Here is a 20,895-nt window from a genome sequence, read left to right as displayed (position 1 = left end):
GGCAGCATCATGTTGTGGGGGTGCTTTGCTGCAAGAGGGACTGGTGCACTTCACAAAATAGATGGCATCACGAGGAGAAAATTATGTGAATATATTGAAGCAACATCTCTAAACATCATTCAGGAAGTTATAGCTTGGTCACAAATGGGTCTGCCAAATGGACAATGATCCCCAAGCATACTTCCAAAGTTGTGGCAAAATGGCTTAAGGACAACAAAGTCAAGGTATTGGAGTGGCGTAAAAAGCGTGTGCGAGCAAGGAGGCCTACAAACCTGACTCAGTTACACCAGCTCTGTCAGGAGGAATGGGCCACAATTCACCCAACTTATTGTGGGAAGCTTATGGAAGGCTACCCGAAACATTTGACCCAGGTAAAACAAACAATTTAAAGGCAATGCTACCAAATACCAATTGAGTGTACGTAAACTTCTGACCCACTGGGAATGTGATGAAAGAAATAAAAGCTAAAATAAATCACTCTATTATTCTGACATTTCACATTCTTAAAATAAAGTGGTGATCCTAACTGACCTAAGACAGGGAATTTTTACTAGGATTAAATGTCAGGAATTGTGAAAAACGGAGTTTAAATGTATTTGGCTAAGATGTATGTAAACTTCCGACTTCAACTGTATGTATTTGTAATAATGACAATTTCAACATTTTTAACTTAATATAATACATCAATAAATTCAATTTAATCTCAAATAAATAATGAAACATGTTCAATTTGGTTTAAATAATGCAAAAACAGTGTTGGAGAAGTAAAAGTGCAATATGTGCCATGTAAAAAAGCTAACGTTGAAGTTCCTTGCTCAGAACATGAGAACATATGAAAGCTGGTGGTTCCTTTTAACATGAGTCTTCCATATTCCCAGTTAATACGTTGTAGGTTGTAGTTATAGGAATTATGACACGTTGACTATTTCTCTCTATACCACTTGTATTTCATATACCTTTGACTATTGGATGTTCTTATAGGCACTTTCGTATTGCCATCACCCACTTGAAGTCATAAACAGCTCTGTGCATCAAGCATTGCTAAGAGCTGCTGGCAAACGCAGTAAAGTGCTGTTTGAATTAAGCCTGCTGCTGCCTACCACCGCTCAGTCAGACTGCTCTATCAAATCATAGACTTATTGATAATAAACACACAGAAATACAATCCTTGGTCATTAATATGGTCAAATCCGGAAACGATCATTTAAAAACAAAACGTTTATTCTTTCAGTTTTATCGATGGCAAGGGGTGGCAAGGGGTGGCAACACTACGTCTAAATATTGCTGTTACATTGAAGGTTGTGCAATGTTATGTCATAATTATGTAAAATTCTGGCAAATTAATTATGGTCCTTGTTGGGGAAAAATGGTCTTCCCACAGTTCACAACGAGCCAGGTGGCCCAAACTGCTGCATATACCCTGACTCTGCTTATACTGAACGCAAGAGAAGTGACACAATTTCCCTAGTTAATATTGCCTGCTAACATGAATGTCTAACTGTTGTTGGAATTAAGGCTAACCCCCCCTCCTTTTTCAATTTCAGCCTGAAGACATAACCAAATCTATCTGCCTGTAGCTCAGGCCCAGAAGCAAGGATATGCATATCCTTGCTATCATTTGAAAGAAAACACTCTGAAGTTTGTGTAAATGTGAATTGAATGTAGGAGAATATAACACAATAGATCTGGTTTAGATAATGAAAAAACCATACGTTTTTCTTTTTTATTGTTGCATCATCATCTTTAAAATGAACAAGAAAAAAACAAACATTCAGATAGGATGGGGACAATTTCAGTGAAAAACATAAGGCAACAGTACTTGTGCAAAGTTTCATAATGATAATTTCAGGAATGAGTGTGCTACATGACATTTATCATGAAGTCACCCAGGTGTCCCACACAAGTAGCCCAAATGTACCCAAGTGGCCAAATTGGTGAAGTTATACATTTTGAAACAAATAACTATATACAAAATACCAAAATGGTATTCTAACACACCCCCCCACAAAAAATGGTTGAAAAAATGAAAAAAATATATATATAAATTTACAAAATAACAAGGGTAACTCTTCATACACTTTCAATATTTGGAAGACCCTCAGTCCTCTACACGATATTGTGCTGCTGATGCCAGGTGCCATAGCAGTCTCTTTCTGCTGTAAAGCAGAGGGTCACCAAGCATGTGGTGCAGGTGATGGGGGACTTCATTATGCAAAGAACACAGCGACGCCTCCATGCTGTACCCTTTTGGCCCCGAGGCACATCCATGCCTGCAGAAATAAATTTGTGCAGACGAACACCACTTGTGGCAGGAGCAGAAGGGACAGAGGTAGAGGGGCCAGAACGTGGTGCAGTGGTGCTGTAGCCAGCAAGCTCCCTGATGAGCAGCTCTCTGAATGCTAGCTGTGAGATGAAGGGGCTTTCCACAGCTCTTAGCCATTTCCTTGTGTAGGATGAATGCATTCACCACAGCAATGTCGATGAAATAATAGAAGAATGTCTTGTACCATTTCATCGTCTTATGGAGAACATTGTAATAGCCTATCAGCACATCTGATAGGTCCACACCTCCCATGCTCTTGTTGTAGTCCTTCACTGCAGCTGGAATGGGGAAATTTTTTGTGGTCCATGCCCCAGTAGCGCCCTTCACACGCCTGCCGACGTGATCGCCACTGAAGGATTTGTGGATTGTTGTGCACATCACCACCTCTCTGGTATCCATCCACTTCACAAACAGCAGGCCATCTTCACGGATCCATAGCATGGTGCCCCGCTCAGCCTGCTTAGGCATGTCGTTCACCTTCGTCTTCGGAAAGCCCACCCTGTTGGTACGAATGGTGCCACAAGCCCACACATCCCGCTTCCTAAGGTCTGCAAACAGGGTAGGGCTTGTGTAGAAGTTATCCACAAACAGTTTGTAGCCCTTCCCTAGCAGTTGAAAATCCAATAACTCCATTACAGAGTCATAGCTAAGTCCCTTACCGGTAGCAAAACTGTTCTTCCCCTCAGACAAAAAAATTGCATGTGTAAGCACACACACAATCAGCCAACACAAACAGCTTGTAACCCCACTTGGTTGGTTTGTTTCTTCTAGGACAGTGTGCCAACGCCCTTCGTTAGCAGGTTGCACACTTCCCCTCCTCCACTTCTTTGTCAGTGCCTTCACACCTCTAGATGGACCGGGAGGTGTGGAGCCGGAGACAGCAGGGTTCCGGCTGGATGAACCAGTTTCAGTGGGGGATGGACACCTTGGCACAGGGGGCTCTCATTCGGAGTCAGTGTCACTGTGAAAGAAAATGTTCAGTTAGAATAGTTTCACATATGAGCCCTGTATCAACAGGTATAATAAACAGATATATATATATATAGAGTACAGGGAACATTAGGTTGAAGTGCTGTTCCATTTCACCTTGGCCATTGTTGTGGGCCTGCCTCAACAGCCTCAAATAGGCTATTTCATGTGGGGGTGGGGTGGAGCGGCAGACACACGCATCTCAAACATGCTCCCTCTAATCCACAATATGTTGACTGAGTGGAGGAAGCATGGTCGCTGTGTTGAGATGTGTGGGTTTGCTGTTAATTCTACTCCATCCATTTAATATATATATATATATATATATATATATATATATATATATATATATATATATATATATATATATATATATTATATATACACTGCTCAAAAAAATTAAGGGAACACTAAAATAACACATCCTAGATCTGAATGAATGAAATTTTCTTATTAAATACTTTTTTCTTTACATAGTTGAATGTGCTGACAACAAAATCACACAAAAATTATCAATGGAAATCAAATTATCAACCCATGGAGGTCTGGATTTGGAGTCACACTCAAAATAAAGTGGAAAACCCACTACAGGCTGATCCAACTTTGATGTAATGTCCTTAAAACAAGTCAAAATGAGGCTCAGTAGTGTGTGTGGCCTCCACGTGCCTGTATGACCTCCCTCAACGCCTGGGCATGCTCCTGATGAGGTGGCGGATGGTCTCCTGAGGGATCTCCTCCAGACCTGGACTAAAGCATCCGCCAACTCCTGGACAGTCTGTGGTGCAACGTGACGTTGGTGGATGGAGCGAGACACGATGTCCAGATGTGCTCAATTGGATTCAGGTCTGGGGAACGGGCGGGCCAGTCCATAGCATCAATGCCTTCCTCTTGCAGGAACTGCTGACACACTCCAGCCACATGAGGTCTAGCATTGTCTTGCATTAGGAGGAACCCAGCGCCAACCGCACCAGCATATGGTCCTCACAAGGGTCTGAGGATCTCATCTCGGTACCTAATGGCAGTCAGGCTACCTCATGGAGGCTGTGCGGCCCCCCAAAGAAATGCCACCCCACACCATGACTGACCCACCGCTAAACCGGTCATGCTGGAGGATGTTGCAGGCAGCAGAACGTTCTCCACGGCGTCTCCAGACTGTCACATCTGTCACATGTGCTCAGTGTGAACCTGCTTTCATCTGTGAAGAGCACAGGGCGCCAGTGGCGAATTTGCCAATCTTGGTGTTCTCTGGCAAATGCCAAACGTCCTGCACGGTGTTGGGCTGTAAGCACAACCCCACCTGTGGACGTCGGGCCCTCTACTACACCCTCATGGAGTCTGTTTCTGACCGTTTGAGCAGACACATGCACATTTGTGGCCTGCTGGAGGTCATTTTGCAGGCTCTGGCAGTGCTCCTCCTGCTCCTCCTGCACAAAGGCGGAGGTAGCGGTCCTGCTGCTGGGTTGTTGCCCTCCTACGGCCTCCTCCACGTCTCCTGATGTACTGGCCTGTCCTCTGGTAGCGCCTCCATGCTCTGGACACTACGCTGACAGACCAAGCAAACCTTCTTGCCACAGCTCGCATTGATGCGCCATCCTGGATGAGCTGCACTACCTGAGCCACTTGTGTGGGTTGTAGACTCCGTCTCATGCTACCACTAGAGTGAAAGCACCGCCAGCATTCAAAAGTGACCAAAACATCAGCCAGGAAGCATAGGAACTGAGAAGTGGTCTGTGGTCACACCTGCAGAACCACTCCTTTATTGGGGGTGTCTTGCTAATTGCCTATAATTTCCACCTTTTGTCTATTCCATTTGCACAACAGCATGTGAAATTTATTGTCATTCAGTGTTGCTTCCTAAGTGGACAGTTTGATTTCACAGAAGTGTGATTGACTTGGAGTTACATTGTGTTGTTTAAAGTGTTCCCTTTATTTTTTTCAGCAGTATATATATATATATATATATATATATATATATATATATATACACACACAGGCTATGGGTCATACACATACATACCCCCACCCACAATGTATTGCCAATGTGTACTTTACACATTTCATTACATTTTTATATATTGCAACAAAAAATAATAATAATAATAATAATATTTGAGATTATTAATTTCAAACAACGGCATTAGCATGAGAAGAACTTACCAGTCCAAAACGATGTCCTCTCCGTTCAAAAAATAATCTTCCATTTGGGAGTCATAGCTATGCTCGCTAACTGAATCGTCCTCCAAGAGCCTCTCTGTCTCACTTTCCCTATCAATTTCTTCTATAATTTTGTGTACATCTGTATATCTAGACTTAGATTTAGCTTTCCCTGACTTAGTCGCCATATTGTTTGATATATAAACAGCTGAAGATGCGCTTTACCAAAATAGTGCTGTGCGTAACACACGTGGCTCCTTCCAGTATGAATCTTCAATGGCGAATGACCCTCTTTACGCCGGAGTTTACTACATGGGCTGGTCTTCCAACACATATCCATTACATATTGCCGTTTACCTCAGCTCATTGGCTATCTACCAAGTAAGATTTCAAGACGATCAGTGGTCATTGGGTTAAAATACAGTCAATCAACGAATCAGCGGTCATATAATTGGTGCACAATGAGGTTATTACTTGTCTTCAAATCGATTTCTTTCGGTCAATACGTCCCGCGAAGAGACCCATCATGTTTGGTTGTGTTACACACAACCAGTTGATTGCAATGAAATCAAACATGACTGGATAAAAGCACGTTTAGTGTGTGTATTTACATTGAATGTTCCGTCAAAAATTGAATGAGACGGAATTCATGACACAAGCGGTTCACAAAATGTTTCGTGTTAGGCTATAAAAACAGATTTTATCAAACAAAAGACCATTCATTGTGTAACAATGAGCCTTGGGATTGCAAACAGAGGAAGATCTTCAAAAGGTAAATTATTTATTTTATTGCAATTTGTGATTTTGTTATGCCTGTGCTGGTTAAAATAGTATTTTGGTATGGGGCTCTGTCCTCAGATAATCGCATCGTATTCTTTCGCAGTAAATCCTTTTTTAAATCTGACAACGCAGTTGGATTAGCAAGATTCTAGGCTTTTGAACCATGTGAGACACTTGTATTTTCAGGAATGTTTAATATGACTATTTATGTAGCGCTAACCGTATGTTGTCAAATTTAATCCCGCTAACGGGATCTGTGCGCAGAGAAGTTAAATGAATGATTAGAATACTCCACCCTGAAACTATATAATTGTATGAAATTGACTAGAATCATAAAGTTATAAATAATGATGTGTGTAGTTTGTCAGTAAAACAATATGTCTCTACAGTATCTTAAACACAGACTGTCTGAGCAAGATTCGGTGCCGACCTTGGCTGGGGGCCACAGAGTACTTCCCAGGGTCTCCCTATCTTGAGGGAGGATGGGGAGTGATTCTCACGGACTCCCTAATCTTTGTCGGCTGGGTAGCAGGACAGTATGTGCGTAGGACAACTACTGTTTGTGTGCAAATGTATGTGCGTATGAATTCTGTTTGTGTGCGTAAGGAGCTAGTATAAAATGAATGGTTTTGTACAACTAACCAGCGCGCCCGTGAATAAACATTGACTATCATAGCTGGGGCCTCCGTCTGACGAATGTGCTTTTTTCGCAATTGCGCTTTTGATAAATTGTCATCTGTTTGGCAAAGTTGAAGTAGGCTGTGATTCGTTGATAAATTAACAGGCACCACATTGATTATATGCAATGCAGGACAAGCTAGTTAACCACACATGGTTGATATTACTAGGTTAACTAGTGATTATGTGAAGAATGATTGTTTTTTCTAATATAAGTTTAATGCTAGCTAGCAACTTACCTTGGCTCCTTGCAGCCACAAGGTCATTTTAATGCTGCACTCTCGTAACAGGTGGTCAGCCTACCACGCAGTCACCTCGTGGATTGCAATGTAAATCGGCCATAATCGGCATCCAAAAAGGCCGATTACCGATTGTTATTAATAATTGGCATGGCGATTCTCAAGTTATCGGTCGACCTCTAGTCTATATAATCAAATAACATTCAGCTCAGACACCCATACATTCCCCACAAGACATACCAACAGGAGTTTCTTCAAAAAGTTCAAAAACTAATTCACTGCAACGCACAGTGTTATACAGAGCCATGATCGCATGGGACTCCCATCTCCAATTATTCAAGCAAAACTACCTTTAAAAACAGATTAAAAAGCAACTCATGGAACAGCGGGGACAATGAGGAGCCATATTTTTTTTTTTTATAGCTGTATTGTTTGTTTCATGTTGTATTTAAAATGTGTGTGACTTGTCCATCAGTGTTTTGAGTTTGTGGACTCCAGGAAGAGTAGCTGCTGCTTCTGCAAAAGCTAATAGGGATCCAAATAAATAAAAATTCATGTTCATATCACACAAGATAGACAGACCGCTACAGCTTTGCCAGATGGGACAATATTGAATTGCGTGGGATCGAACACAATTGAAAACTCCCTGTAGTCAAAAACATCACCACCACAAATATGAAAGCACAGTGGGGAGAGTGCCGTCTGCTCAGCATCAAGTAGCCAACTCCACCCCAGTGTTGAGTCACTTGGTGTCCTAATTTGACCGGGCTCGTATTCATTAGGCACCAAACAGAAGACTAAAAGTTCTGAACCACTTTTAATTTTCAGTCGCAAAACATTTGCTACATGTAATGTAGCACGGGCTACCGAAGCGTTGGTACTTTTCGATACTAAAAACATGAAAAACGGTTTGATACTAGAATTTGTTACTTTCGGCACTTGTGTCAAATGTTTCTCAAGTCACATACGGATTGAGAGGAGCTAGTCCATCTAGTAATTTGTCTGAATCTTTTCAAGGGGGACAGTAATAAGATAGCCAGGCTACTTGCGCATGCAGCAGACACAGCGCAAGCCACATTTGAGAAGCAAGCGGGAGGAGAGAGAAAATGCCGACAGCATGGCTTCTTCAAACTAAAACATCATATCTCCACGCCCCCAGGTTGTTGACAAAACTATATCCAGAAGTGAACTATGGGAATACTTTGCGTACAGAGCAGATGAGGGCCAGCCAACAGAAACAACTAAGCACAACGTGCTACAAAGCAGTGCAAGGAAGGTTGATTCCAAAACCTAAAAAAAAAAATTGTGTGGAGAAAAAGTATGTGAACCCTTTAGAATTACCTGGATTTCTGCATAAATTGGGTCATAAAACGTGATCTTCATCTAAGTCGCAACAATAGACAAACACAGTCTGCTTAAAGTAAAAACACAAACAATTATAATTTGTCATGTCTTTATTGAACACACCGTATAAACATTCATAGTGCAGGTTGGGGAAAGTATGTGAACCCTTGGATTTAATAACAGTTGACCCTCCTTTGGCAGAAATAAACTCAAAAGTTTTCCGTAGTTGCGGATCAGACCTGCACAACGGTCAGGAGGAATTTTAAACCATTCCTTTTCACAAAACTGTTTCAGTTCAGCAATATTCTTAGGATGTCTGGCGTGAACCGCTCTCAAGTTCATGCCACAGCATCTCAATTGGGTTGAGGTCAGAACTGACTGGGCCACTTCAGAAGGCATATTGTTGATCTGTTGTTGATTTACTTCTGTCTTTTGGGTTGTTGTCCTGTTGCATCACCTAACTTCTGTTGAGCTTCAATTGGCAGACAGATAGCCTCCTGCAAAATGTCTTAATAAAATTGGGAATTCATTTTTCCGTCGATGATAGCAAGCTGTCCAGGACATGAGGCATCAAACCAGCCCCAAACCATGATGCTCCCTCCACCATAGTTTACAGTGGGATGAGGTTTTGATGTTGGTGTGCTGTGCCTTTTTTTCTCCACACAGTGTTGTGTGTTCCTTCCAAACAACACAACTTTAGTTTCATCTCTCCACAGAATATATTTCCAGTAGCGCTGTGGAACATCCAGGTGCTCTTTTCCGAACTTCAGAAGTGCAGCAATGTTTTTTTGGACAGCAGTGGCTTCTTCCATGGTGTCCTCCCATGAAAACCATTCTTGTTTAGTGTTTTACCTACTGTAGCCTCGTCAACAGAGATGTTAGCATTTCTGTAAGTCTTTAGCTGACACTCAAGGATTCTTCCTAACCTCACTGAGCATTCTGCGCTGTGCTCTTGCAATCATCTTTGCAGGCCGGCCACTCCTAGGAAGAGTAGCAACAGTGCTGAAATTTGTCCATTTACAGACAATTTGTCTTACCGTGGACTTTCTTTCAGAGATACTTTTGTAACCCTTTCCAGCTTTATGGAAGGCAGCAATTCTTAATCTTAGGTCTTCGGAGTTATTTTGTCCGAGACATGGTTCACATCAGGCAATGCTTCTCGTGAATAGCAAATTCAAATTATGTGGATTTTTTTTTTTTTTTTAATGGGTCAGGGCAGCTCTAACCAAAATCTCCAATCTCGTCTCATTGATTCGACTCCAAGTTCATTGACTCCAATTAACTTTTGGAGAAGTCATTAGCCTAGGGATTCAAATTTTTTCCCAACCTACACTATGAATGTTTAAATTCAATATAGACCAGAAAAATACAATTTGTGTGTTATTAGTTTAAGCACACTGAGTTTGTCTATTGTGACTTAGATGAAGATCAGATCAAATTTATGCAGAAACCCAGGTAATTCTAAAGGGTTCATACTTTTTCTTGCCACTGTACACAGAACATTTGCATTGTAACGTTATTCTACTAGCAACTAAATTTGAATGACGAACATACAGTACCAGTCAAAAGTTGACACCCCTACTCATTCAAGGGTTTATCTTTATTTTTACCATTTTCTACATCAAAACTATGAAATAACATACGGAATCATTTAGTAACCAAAATATATTTTATATTTCAGATTCTTCAAAGTAGCCACCCTTTGCACTCTTGGCATTCTCTCAAAGAGCTTCATGAGGTAGTCACCTGAAATGCATTTAAATTAAAGGGTGTGCCTTGTTAGAAGTTAATTTGTGGATTTTTTTCCCTTCTTAATGCATTTGAGCCAATCAGTTGGGTTGTGACAAGGTAAGTGGGTATACAGAAGATGGCCCTATTTGGTAAAAGACCAAGTCCATATTATGGCAAGAACAGCTCAAATAAGCAAAGAGAAATGAAATCATTACTTTTAGACATGAAGATAAGTCAATCCAGAAAATTTCAAGAACTTTGAAAGTTTCTTCAAGTGCAGTCTCAAAAACCATCAAGCGCTATGATGAAACTGTCTCTCATGAGGACCGTCATGACTGCTGCAGAGGATAAGGTCATTAGAGAGTTACCAGCCTCAGAAATTGCAGACCAAATAAATGCTTACTGAGTTCAAGTAACATCAACTGTTCACTGGCTAATTGACCAAGGAGTGATGGAGTGCTGCATCAGATGAACTGGCCTTCACAATCACCCGACCTGAACCCAATTGAGATGGTTTGGGATGAGTTGGACCACAAAGTGACGGAAAAGCAGTGCTCAGCATATGTGGGAACTCCTTCAAGATTGTTGGAAAAGCATTCCTCATGAAGCTGATTGAGAGAATGCCAAGAGTGTGCAAAGCTGTCATCAAGGCAAAGGGTGGCTACTTTGAAGAATCTAAAATATATTTTGATTTGTTTAACACTTTTTTGGTTACTACATCATTCCATGTGTTATTTCATAGTGTTGATGTCTTCACTATTATTCTACAATGTAGAAAATAGTAAAAAATAACTATAGGTGGTAATTAATATGGAGTTTTATTTTTTGAAAGTAATTGAATATATTATTTTAGATGTTGTACTAAATATGGGTTAAATAAAAATAAAAACTAGTTAAACATATTGTTCAATGTTTAAAAAAAATAAAGGCCAGTGGTTATTCTGTGACATTTTTTGCAACGGTATTGTTTCAGTGTCCTGATACTAAACCTGGTATCGATGTCAAAATGTTGGTATCGTGACAACACCACAGTGTGCGCAAATGAATGCGCCCCTGCTTGGTACCCACATGTGCCTTGACTCTGTCGTGCAGGAGGGACATGGGCAGCCTGCTCTGTTTCATCACCACGCGGTATGGGTCCTTCTTCACCGCACCCATCTCATCCTGGAACTTCTGTAGGGATGACTGCTTGATGACCCGAGTGTTTGCTGAGACCAGAGGGGAAGAATTAACCAGTGTGTGTGTGAGTTGAGGCTGCCATCTTATCTCTCCATACACAGATATTTAAAAATACATAAAACAGATTTATTCTTACAAATCAAGGGTTTGCTAGTCATTATTGACAAGAACTCCACCATTCTGTATGCAGTTTCAACTTGCTTTAACTAGCCAATCAATTGTTAGACAAATTGCCATTATACCTGTCCAATCAATAATAAAAACAGACCCAAGAGAATTTGTGGATTAACCTGAGACAGTGTGGCAATTGCAGTTAACAGCACTACTCACCAAACCATTTGATGTTGGGCTCCACTCTGGCCTGTGTCCCATCAGCCACAGTGGACTGGTACGACAAACGCTTGATCACCTGGCCTCTGTTGTTGCTAATGGCAGAGGAAATAGTCAGTGGTCACATGGTTATATTAGTCAAATATATTACAACACAATCATTAAAAAAAAGAAATGAAGAGGAGCAACATATAGAATACCAGGAACTGATGTCAACCCCTGACCTGAGAGTTACACTAGCATTAAAGGAAAGAGTTCATATGGAAGTAAGTGTCACATGTTTTTTTCTCTCCATCATTTACCATCTCTGCTTTTGTCTGTACATATTCAGACGCCTGACAGTTGCCCGGTCCCTCATGCTGTTGCCTGAACCTGCAGGAGTCTTTGGTCGGTCTGTAAAAGGTAGAGTCGTAAGGTTATGGTGACAACATTATATGCCACACAGTGTTAGAGATTATAGGTGTGTGTGTGGTGGTATTTTGGGTTAATTCATTGTCAGTGTCAGAACAATATTGGAAATCGATATAAAAAGTGTAGTTCTCAATTTTGTTATGAAAGTTACGTTGTGTTTTTGGCATAAAGTTAAACAGAATGTGTAGCTAAATTAGCTAGTTACTGAACTAATTATGTCAGTGCCAAACATATTGTATACGTTTTTATTTGTAGCTAACACGAATGTCACATATGGACCAAATGTGTCTGTGTAGTTAGACGAAACAGACAGATCTATCAGAGAGAAAGTCTATCGCGTTAGCTAGCTAACATTAACTGTAAACAAACAGTAACGTTACATAGAGCATGGACTGTAACTTACCAGGATTACTGCTGGCCGCCGATGTGTTTATCGTGCTTTTCCCCTTGAACCGTGGCTTCACCATCTTGACAGGTTATCTGACACAAGTAGAAAACACTCAAAATGTCAAGTTATAGCTTCAACTTCTTCTATGTACCCGAACCACGTGTCCTAAATCAGTCCCGCACATTCCGGAAGAACGTCATCAGAGAGCGACAATACATGTGTTCTTTATTATTTTTTTAATGTTTCTTTTTTAGTTTATATATATATATATGTATACAAACAGGCAAAGATACCATATGCTAGGGGGTAAAACAAATTACAGATTATACAAAGACCTTAAAATATACACACATATTGATTGTTTTAACAGCTTTCTTATTAGAAGAATGCAGAATGGTCTTAATGTACTGTTCAAATTCCTTACAGAAAACATGGAAGTGTTTTTTTATTAGTGAATTTAAATTTATGAATATGAAATTTTGCCATTAGCACAATTTGATTTATGAGGTAAAATTGTGAATGTCTTTTTTGAGTTTCTTCAGGTAATGATTCGCAGGGTAATACTTATGGATCATTCTGAAAGAGACCTCTTTGACCTTGTTAACAAGCAGGTATTTGTGTGGTAATAACCAGACTTTTCCCCAACAGATATTTTAGACAGATGTATTCCAGTAAGTTGTGACATAAGGAATGGATACAATATCCCTTTGAAATAAAGCACGTATAGATCTGTTCTGAGGGAACAAGGAGAAACACATTTTTCCTACTGAAGAGTCAACTGGATTAAGCGAGGGTAGGTCAAGAAGTTGAGGTCTGGTTACACCTCTAAACAACATGAGAGTTCCAGATGGAAGAGCATCAAAGACTATGGCAAACTCTAGGTGTAACAGGGATATTGTAACGAGATATAAATTCCTCATAATTGAGTAACAATCCTTCTGCATTAAAAAGTTGACTCACCAGCAGGATATGATTATTAAACCAGTTCTTAAAAAATACTTTTTTCTATACAAAATATCCTTCCAAATGAAATACCTATGCAGGGGGAAAAAATCATGTTTATATATTAACGACCACGCCAAGAAAACTTGTCTATGAAAAGCAGATAATTTTGTAGGAATCTTATCAATGTTATCCAGGCTGCATCACATCCGGCCGTGATTGGGAGTCCCATAGGGCGGCACACAATTGGCCCAGCGTCGTCCGGGTTTGGCCAGGGTAGGCCGTCATTGTAAATAAGAATTTGTTCTTTACTGGCTTGCCTAGTTAAATAAAGGTTCAATAAAAAATGAAATAAAAAATAGTTACAAAGTAACATCAAATTGAAGCCACCAAAACGGGAGAAGATATAATGAGGGATGAAATTCCAAATTGAAGTTGGATTCTATAAGAAATGTTTAGCCCAATTTATCTTAAGATCTTAAGATATAATAAGGGATGAAATTCCAAATGGAAGTTGGATTCTTTAAGAAATGTTTAGCCCAAGTTATCTTAAAGTATTATTCAAAGTAGGAAAATCCCAAAAATTGAGACCACCATATTCATATGTGTTCATAACGACAGATTTCCTAATATAATGTGTACGATTTTTCTGCATAAGGGCTGCATAAGTAAGTCTGGAGATACCTTCAGCTTTAGAAAGCAATGCTCAACCTTTCAAGGATAAATCACTTTGCAACCAATGGTTCAACTACTTTTTGTTTTTTTCAATAATATGAAATTTAATGAGCATCTTTCCTGTTGATCCTCAGATATGATAATGGCAAGGTATGTTACTTTTTCCTTGACTGGAATATTGCATATAGAGGGTATCTCACTTTAGCAGCAAACAATTCACACTTATTAAGGTATAGGCAAAGACCAGATGCTTTGGAAAAAATATTTATCGGCTGCTCTAGGAATCTGGTCAGCATCTTTCAAAAAGTGGGTGGTGTCATCTGCAAGCTGACTTATGATAATATCTCTGTCAGCAATAGAGATCCCTTTTATATCGCTGGATTTAACAAAACTTGTAAGAAGTTGGGTTGCAAGCAGGAAGAGGTAAGGCGAAATTGGCCAACCTTGCCTAATTCCTCTTTTCAAATAAAATCTAGGAGAAATGCCATGCTTTAATTTAATGGAACTGTTCCCATTTATATAAATAGTTTTAATAGTACTACAAAATAATTCCCCAAAGACAAATTTCTCAAGGGAGAGAAATAGAAACTCATGTTCCACTGTATCAAATGCTTTATAAAAGTCTAAGAAGACAATAAAACTCTCTTCAAAGATTAGATCAGAATAGTCAATAAGGTGTAACACAAGTCGGATATTATTAGATATATGTCTATTCCTCATTAAGCCAGATTGGGTCTCTTCTATAATTGAGTCCAATACTGCCTTCATTCTTTTTGCAACTATACAGGCTAATATTTTGTAGTCATTATTGAGCAGACAGATTGGACGCCAATTATCGAGGAGAAGCAAGTCTTCTTGGGCTTACGGATTCTGGTAATCAGACCTTGAGTCAAACTGGGAGGGAGAGCATTATTTTCAATGCTTTCAGAAAAGACCTCCAACAGAAATGGGGCCAACTGTTGAGGAAACGTTTGGTAAAACTCAGCAGATATACCATCAGGAGACGTATTCTTTTGAAGGTGTTCAGCCTCCCCAATTGATTTCACATCCCCCAGAGAGTAAAAAAAAGAGTTGAGGACATCTCACAATACTTAGAACTATATAAATTCCTGTAGAAGTTGCAACTAAAGTTAGAGATTAATTTGGGATCATCTGTGATGAGACCATTTGTATTTAATTGTTGAATTGTATTATTTTTTGAGTGGTATTTTTCTAAACTGAAAAAATAAGATGACTTTTGTTCACCCTCCTCTAGCCACTTTTTCCTATATCCGACAAAGGCTCCCTCTGCTTTCAGTTCATACATATCATCCAACTTGTGTTGTAGCTCAAAAATAACAGATTTGTCCTCCTCTGAGAGAGTTTCAACAGGCTTTTGAACAAGAGAGGTGATCTTTGTAATTACACTTTCTTCTTCAGCTCGTCTTGGCAAGAATACTCCCATATTTTCTGAAATATTTTACAACCTCATGTTTAAAAAGCTCCCAGTTATTACTGTATGAATTGTCATTATAGCTTTGTTCCAGAAGTGTGTAATTAAATTGTTTATCTCCATCTTGACCAACTCGTGTTTTAATATAGAGCTATTAAGCTTCCAGTAGGATTCTCTGCCAAGGCCATCATCAGAGATAAAAGGTTTAATGTCAATATAAATAGCTATATGATCAGTAACGGGAGTGGCCAGGATGTTAACAGAAATACCCTGTTTATCAAAACATTTAGACACCAGCCAAACATCTATGCGTGATTGTCTGGAGCATGCCGTATTACTCCAAGTGAAAGACTTGTCATTAGGAAACTTTACTCTCCAAATATCTATAATATTCAACCTTTCCAAAAACTGCCTCAAACTTGTATTCATAGAAGTGGACTGTCCCGGAGGCCATCTATCAATTAAATGATTCATAGAAATATTAAAATCCCTACCTACTATAAGTAAAGCATTAGGGAACTTGGTTAGCCAATGGAGAAAACGCTTTTCCAAAGATTCAAGTAACTGATAATTTTCAAGTTTGGAATTGTACCCGTAAATGTTGGTAATAGTAATAATGATGTTGTTACAGTTGATAACAAGACAAAGAATGTGACCAAAAGGGTCACATTGACAATACATGTACCAAAACACTGATCTGTATACAATGACGAAACGCATTAGGCTTATGCCGCATTCAAAACAACTGGGAACTTTGAAATCTCTGACTTCCAACTTCAGTGCATTCAAAACAAACAAAAAATTAAAAAAGAGCTCCGAATGGGAAAACTAAATTCCAACTCGGGAAATCTGGCCTCTTCTAGAGTTCCGACTTTCCCACCTGAAGATCACTGATGTCATGATTTGACCTTGTATTTTCCGAGTTCCCTGTTGTTTTGAACGTGGCACAAGCTAACTGGGATCTCGGAAAACAAAAGTCGGAACTCTAGAAGAGGCCAGATTTCCCGAGTTGGAATTTAGTTATTTCCAAGTTCCGAGCTCCCAGTGACTTTGAACGTTGCATTATTTGGTCAGATTTTAGTGATAGGTATGGTGCGTTCAAGACAACTGGGAACTAAAAAAAAACAAGGTGAAATCATGATGTCAGTGATCTTCAGGCCAGAAATTCGGAGCTCTAGAAAGATGGCAGAGTTTACGACTTGGAATTCTGAGTTGGAGGACCGCTCAAAATTATTTTTCCCAATCGGAGCTCGTTTTTTCCCAGAGTTCCCAGTTGTCTTGAACACACTGAAGTCGGAAGTCAGAGATTTCCGAGTTCCCAGTTGTTTTGAACGCTACATGAAATCTCTGACCATGTGATGCTCAAGTAAGGGTCAGTGCTATCCGGGATCATTAGGACTTCTCCACCCTTACCTTAAACATAACTCTTAACCCATGGCCATATAGTTTCACTATTAAAGGACTATTAAAAGCGCAGTGCACTAAATCACATTTTTTAATTCAGATTTCTCAGGGGATGCTGTAGCGCCCTCCCGGGGCTATCTATAGGGTTAGGGTTACTGTTCCCACACAGCCATACATCCATGTTACAGCATGTATTTACAGAAGACAGAGGGACCACCTGTGCTAATTAGTTATCTAGCATGCTAATGGATTAAGGCCGCCTGAAATATGTTGTCAGTGACCATGTTTACATGCACACCAATATCATGGTATTATTCAGGATACTCAAGTATTCTGTTTTTGAGTTGACACATACTGTATAAACCTCATATCTCGTTTACAATAACCCGAAAAAGCTTGTATCCCGGTGTTAAAAAACCCGGATAAGATGCCTGGAATATGCTGATCTAAAACAGGATACTGTTGCATGTAAACATCTTATCCTGTTTACTGTTGTATTGCGGTCTGTGCAGGATCAGTTTCACATATCATGGATGTTGTGTGATGATGTTTTCATCTGATTGTCAAACAAATCACTTCAAAAAGCAGTTCAACCTGCGCAGTTCAATCCAACATAATAATATAGCCTACTATAATTAATTTACTATAATTTACTACTGGCTACTTTCACCCCTAATTTAGACAACTTTCTGCTTATAATTTCCAACATTTGCTAGGCCATATTATAATTTCCGACATTTGGGAGGCCATTTGTTTGTCAACTATAGTTTGATACACGCAGCTTCTCTTCTATCAATACGTGTTCCCCCAGAAGACTAAATAATGTAGTGCTCACCTGAATAATGTCTTACATCGATAGAATTAATGCATTAGTAATCTATACTGAAGAAAAATATAAACGCAACAATTTCAAAGATTTTACTGAGTTACTGTTCATATAAGGAAATCAGTCAATTTAAAAAAAACTTATTAGGCCCTAATCTATGGATTCCACATGACTGGGCAGGGGTGCAGCCATGGGTACCTTGGAGGGCATAGGCCCACCCACTTGTCAGCCAGGGCCCACCCACTGGCAAGCCAGGCCCAGCCAAGAATGAATCCCCCCCGGACTATCCCGCAGGTGAAGAAGCCGGATGTGGAGGTCCTGGGCTGGCGTGGTCACACGTGGTCTGTGGTTGTGAAGCCGGTTGGACGTACTGCCAATTGCTCTAAAATGATGTTGGAGGCAGCTTATGGTAGAGAAATGAACATTAAATTATCTGGCAACAGCTCTGGTGAACATTCCTGCAGTTAGCATGCCAATTGCACACTCCCTCAAAACTTACGAGATACAGTATGTGGCATTTTATTGTCTCCAGCATAAGGTGCATCTGTGTAATGATCATGCTGTTTAATCAGCTTCTTGATATGCCACACCTGTCAGGTGGATGGATTATCTTGGCAAAGGAGAAATGCTCACTAAGAGGGATATAAACAAATTTGTGCACAACATTTGAGAGAAATAAGCTTTTTGTATTTAAGGAACATTTCGGAGATTTTTTTTCTTCCGCTTATGAAACATGGGACCAACACTTGACATGTTGTGTTCATATTTTTGTTCAGTGTAGTTAACACTGGTTAAGGTTTCTGTTTTATTTAAGGAGCAGGGAGAAAACACAATAACTCCAAAACAGTGCAAAGATTGGTCCTGTGCAAAATGGCAATGGCAATTCAATCACTTTGAACAGTTTTAAGGAAATGAAAAGCTGAGGAAACGATGAAACACCTATGGGTGCATATTTTATGTGGTTGAAATACTGTCTGCTTGCTTAACAGTGTCAAAGACAACACATTACACGTGCATTCGCATTTTCTCAAGCGATGCTAATAAAATATATATATATTTCTTCACTCCTGTTCCCAAAACAAAATGAACATTTGTTGTATAATTTCGTTGCAATAAATGTATAATTCTGCAGGAATTAATATTATACTATACAAAAATCAGGTGGATGGATTATCTTGGCAAATGAGAAAAGCTCACTAACAGGGATGTAACAGGGATGTAAACAAATGTGTGCACAAAATGTGAGAGAAATAAGCTTTTTGTGCGCATGGAACATTTCTGGGATCTTTTCTTTCAGCTCATGAAACATGGGACCAACCCTTTACATGTTTCGTTCAGTGTATATTACACTACAGGTGAGAGGTTAAAGGCCTACAGTCAGCGTTCATATTTCAGTTACTATCCATTTAACCCATATATTTAAATGAGGTAAATTCTGTTTATTCATAGATACAGGGATACTCATGAGCGGGATATCAAAGGTGCATGTAAACAGCTTATCCCAAATAACACCTTAAGCGGGATATGAGCTACTATCATGAATACTGTGCGAATGTAAACTTGATCATTGAAAAATACTGTCTGCTGCAACTGTGATGAAGCCAGTTAAAACACTGCATAGTAAGTGTATATTTTTGCATTTGTGAAATAATTTTAATGTGACATGAAAGGAAAGGGCTTTATGTTTTGAGAACCGTATAGCAATTGAGAATCAATTCACATTTAGATGGAGCTTTTGGCTGTTTTGGCTGGCAGAGCCAGTTACCTATGAAAATAATATATAACATCCTTGGATCTTAGCGGTAGGCTCCTTAAGCGTAGACCTACATCCTGGGCTATGTCCTATGCAGTTTTGTCCAAAAATCGTTTAGCTGGTGTTCTAAGGTCTTCTGCTTATTTTATATTCCCCAACAAATTCCCAAACGGGTGCTGTTTAGCCAAGCGAAATACTAACAATGCAAACCACGTCCCAAAACGACCAATAAAATACATGTTCTGTCTTTTTCGAGGTGACCTCCCCCTCCCCAAACTAAATGTTCTGCTCTTTCACTTTTTTGTAGATTTTTTATTTATTTTTATCACCAATTGAGAAAGCAGTTTTTTTTAATGTGGACCCTATTTATATAGTAGCTTGTACTGGTGATACTAGCTACTAAATGCTATAATTCTGCACATTGCTGCTTTTTCCAGAAGAGGGTGCAATACAGTTGTATTGGTTTGCTTGCCTGGGTCATAGAGGATTGTGCACAAAAGTGTACATTAAGCCTTTTACTGTCAATCCTATACATCTATTCCTATTGCAACTGTTCTTTCAGGTTATAAATTGGGATTATAAATAGCCTTCCCATTTTAGTTTTACAGTTGCACTTTATTTAACCACATAACAATTTATTTTATACCCTACCCATGTGTGCCATCGATTTATATAGGCCTAACTACCAACTTTGGACTGTTTGTCATACATCGTACCTGTCTTTTTGCTGTTGTTTCCATTCTTAACTGAAAACACTGTCATTCTGATTACTTATCCACTAACTTATTAAAAAGTTAGCCTAAATGCATCAGTTTAAGCTCAAATGCAAATGTTGGTTAGATTACATTGTTATTCTGCAACAATCTGTGCTCATAGTAGATACGTTTATGAAAATGTGGTCTTCAAGGTATTTTTGCGTGTGACGGTACAGCCCTGACAAATATATGTGTTTTGCCTACAGTCTATAGGCTAATACACTTGAAACCTGTGCAGATACCTTGTGGAATGCGTAGATAATGGCATCAAAGGCCTTGCACGTTGCCAATAAGGAACAAGCATACCCAGCTTAATAATGGTCCTCTATATCCATTTTATATGACGTTTAAAGGAATTTAAAAGTGTTTTACCTTCACTGTGTGTTTAGAGGTATTTTACCCTGTCGGAAGAGACTTGTAAGGTTCCACTTTAACAGCCTACTGAGTATTTTTTACTTTCGTCATCAAGGTACACTACCGGTAAAAAGTTTTAGAACACCTACTCATTCAAGGGTTTTTCTTTATTTTTACTATTTTCTACATTGTAGAATAATAGTGAAGACCTCAAAACTATGAAATAAC

The 20,895-nt window shown here is 39.4% G+C and overlaps 1 protein-coding gene across 2 annotated transcripts in view; it reads right to left on the bottom strand.

Moving 5' to 3' along the window:
• LOC111959174 (nucleolar GTP-binding protein 2) overlaps window positions 1-12,709 on the bottom strand; it is a 40,363-nt gene extending 27,654 nt beyond the window's left edge. The window contains exons 1-4 of one of the 2 annotated variants that reach the window (XM_023980654.3): window positions 12,542-12,709; window positions 12,030-12,120; window positions 11,728-11,822; window positions 11,287-11,426 (exon numbers count right to left, since the gene is read on the bottom strand). In XM_023980654.3, coding sequence (XP_023836422.1) covers window positions 11,287-11,426; window positions 11,728-11,822; window positions 12,030-12,120; window positions 12,542-12,605 — 390 coding nt within the window. In that variant the 5' untranslated portion in view covers window positions 12,606-12,709. Of the gene's footprint in view, window positions 1-11,286; window positions 11,427-11,727; window positions 11,823-12,029; window positions 12,121-12,541 lie in introns of those variants that run through there. The other variant, XM_070437471.1, reaches the window with a different exon arrangement.
• Window positions 12,710-20,895: the final 8,186 nt, after the last annotated feature.

This window comes from Salvelinus sp. IW2-2015, linkage group LG35 (assembly GCF_002910315.2).
Source record: "Salvelinus sp. IW2-2015 linkage group LG35, ASM291031v2, whole genome shotgun sequence".
NCBI lineage: Eukaryota > Metazoa > Chordata > Actinopteri > Salmoniformes > Salmonidae > Salvelinus > Salvelinus sp. IW2-2015.
This window is presented reverse-complemented; position numbering and strand designations above follow the sequence as displayed.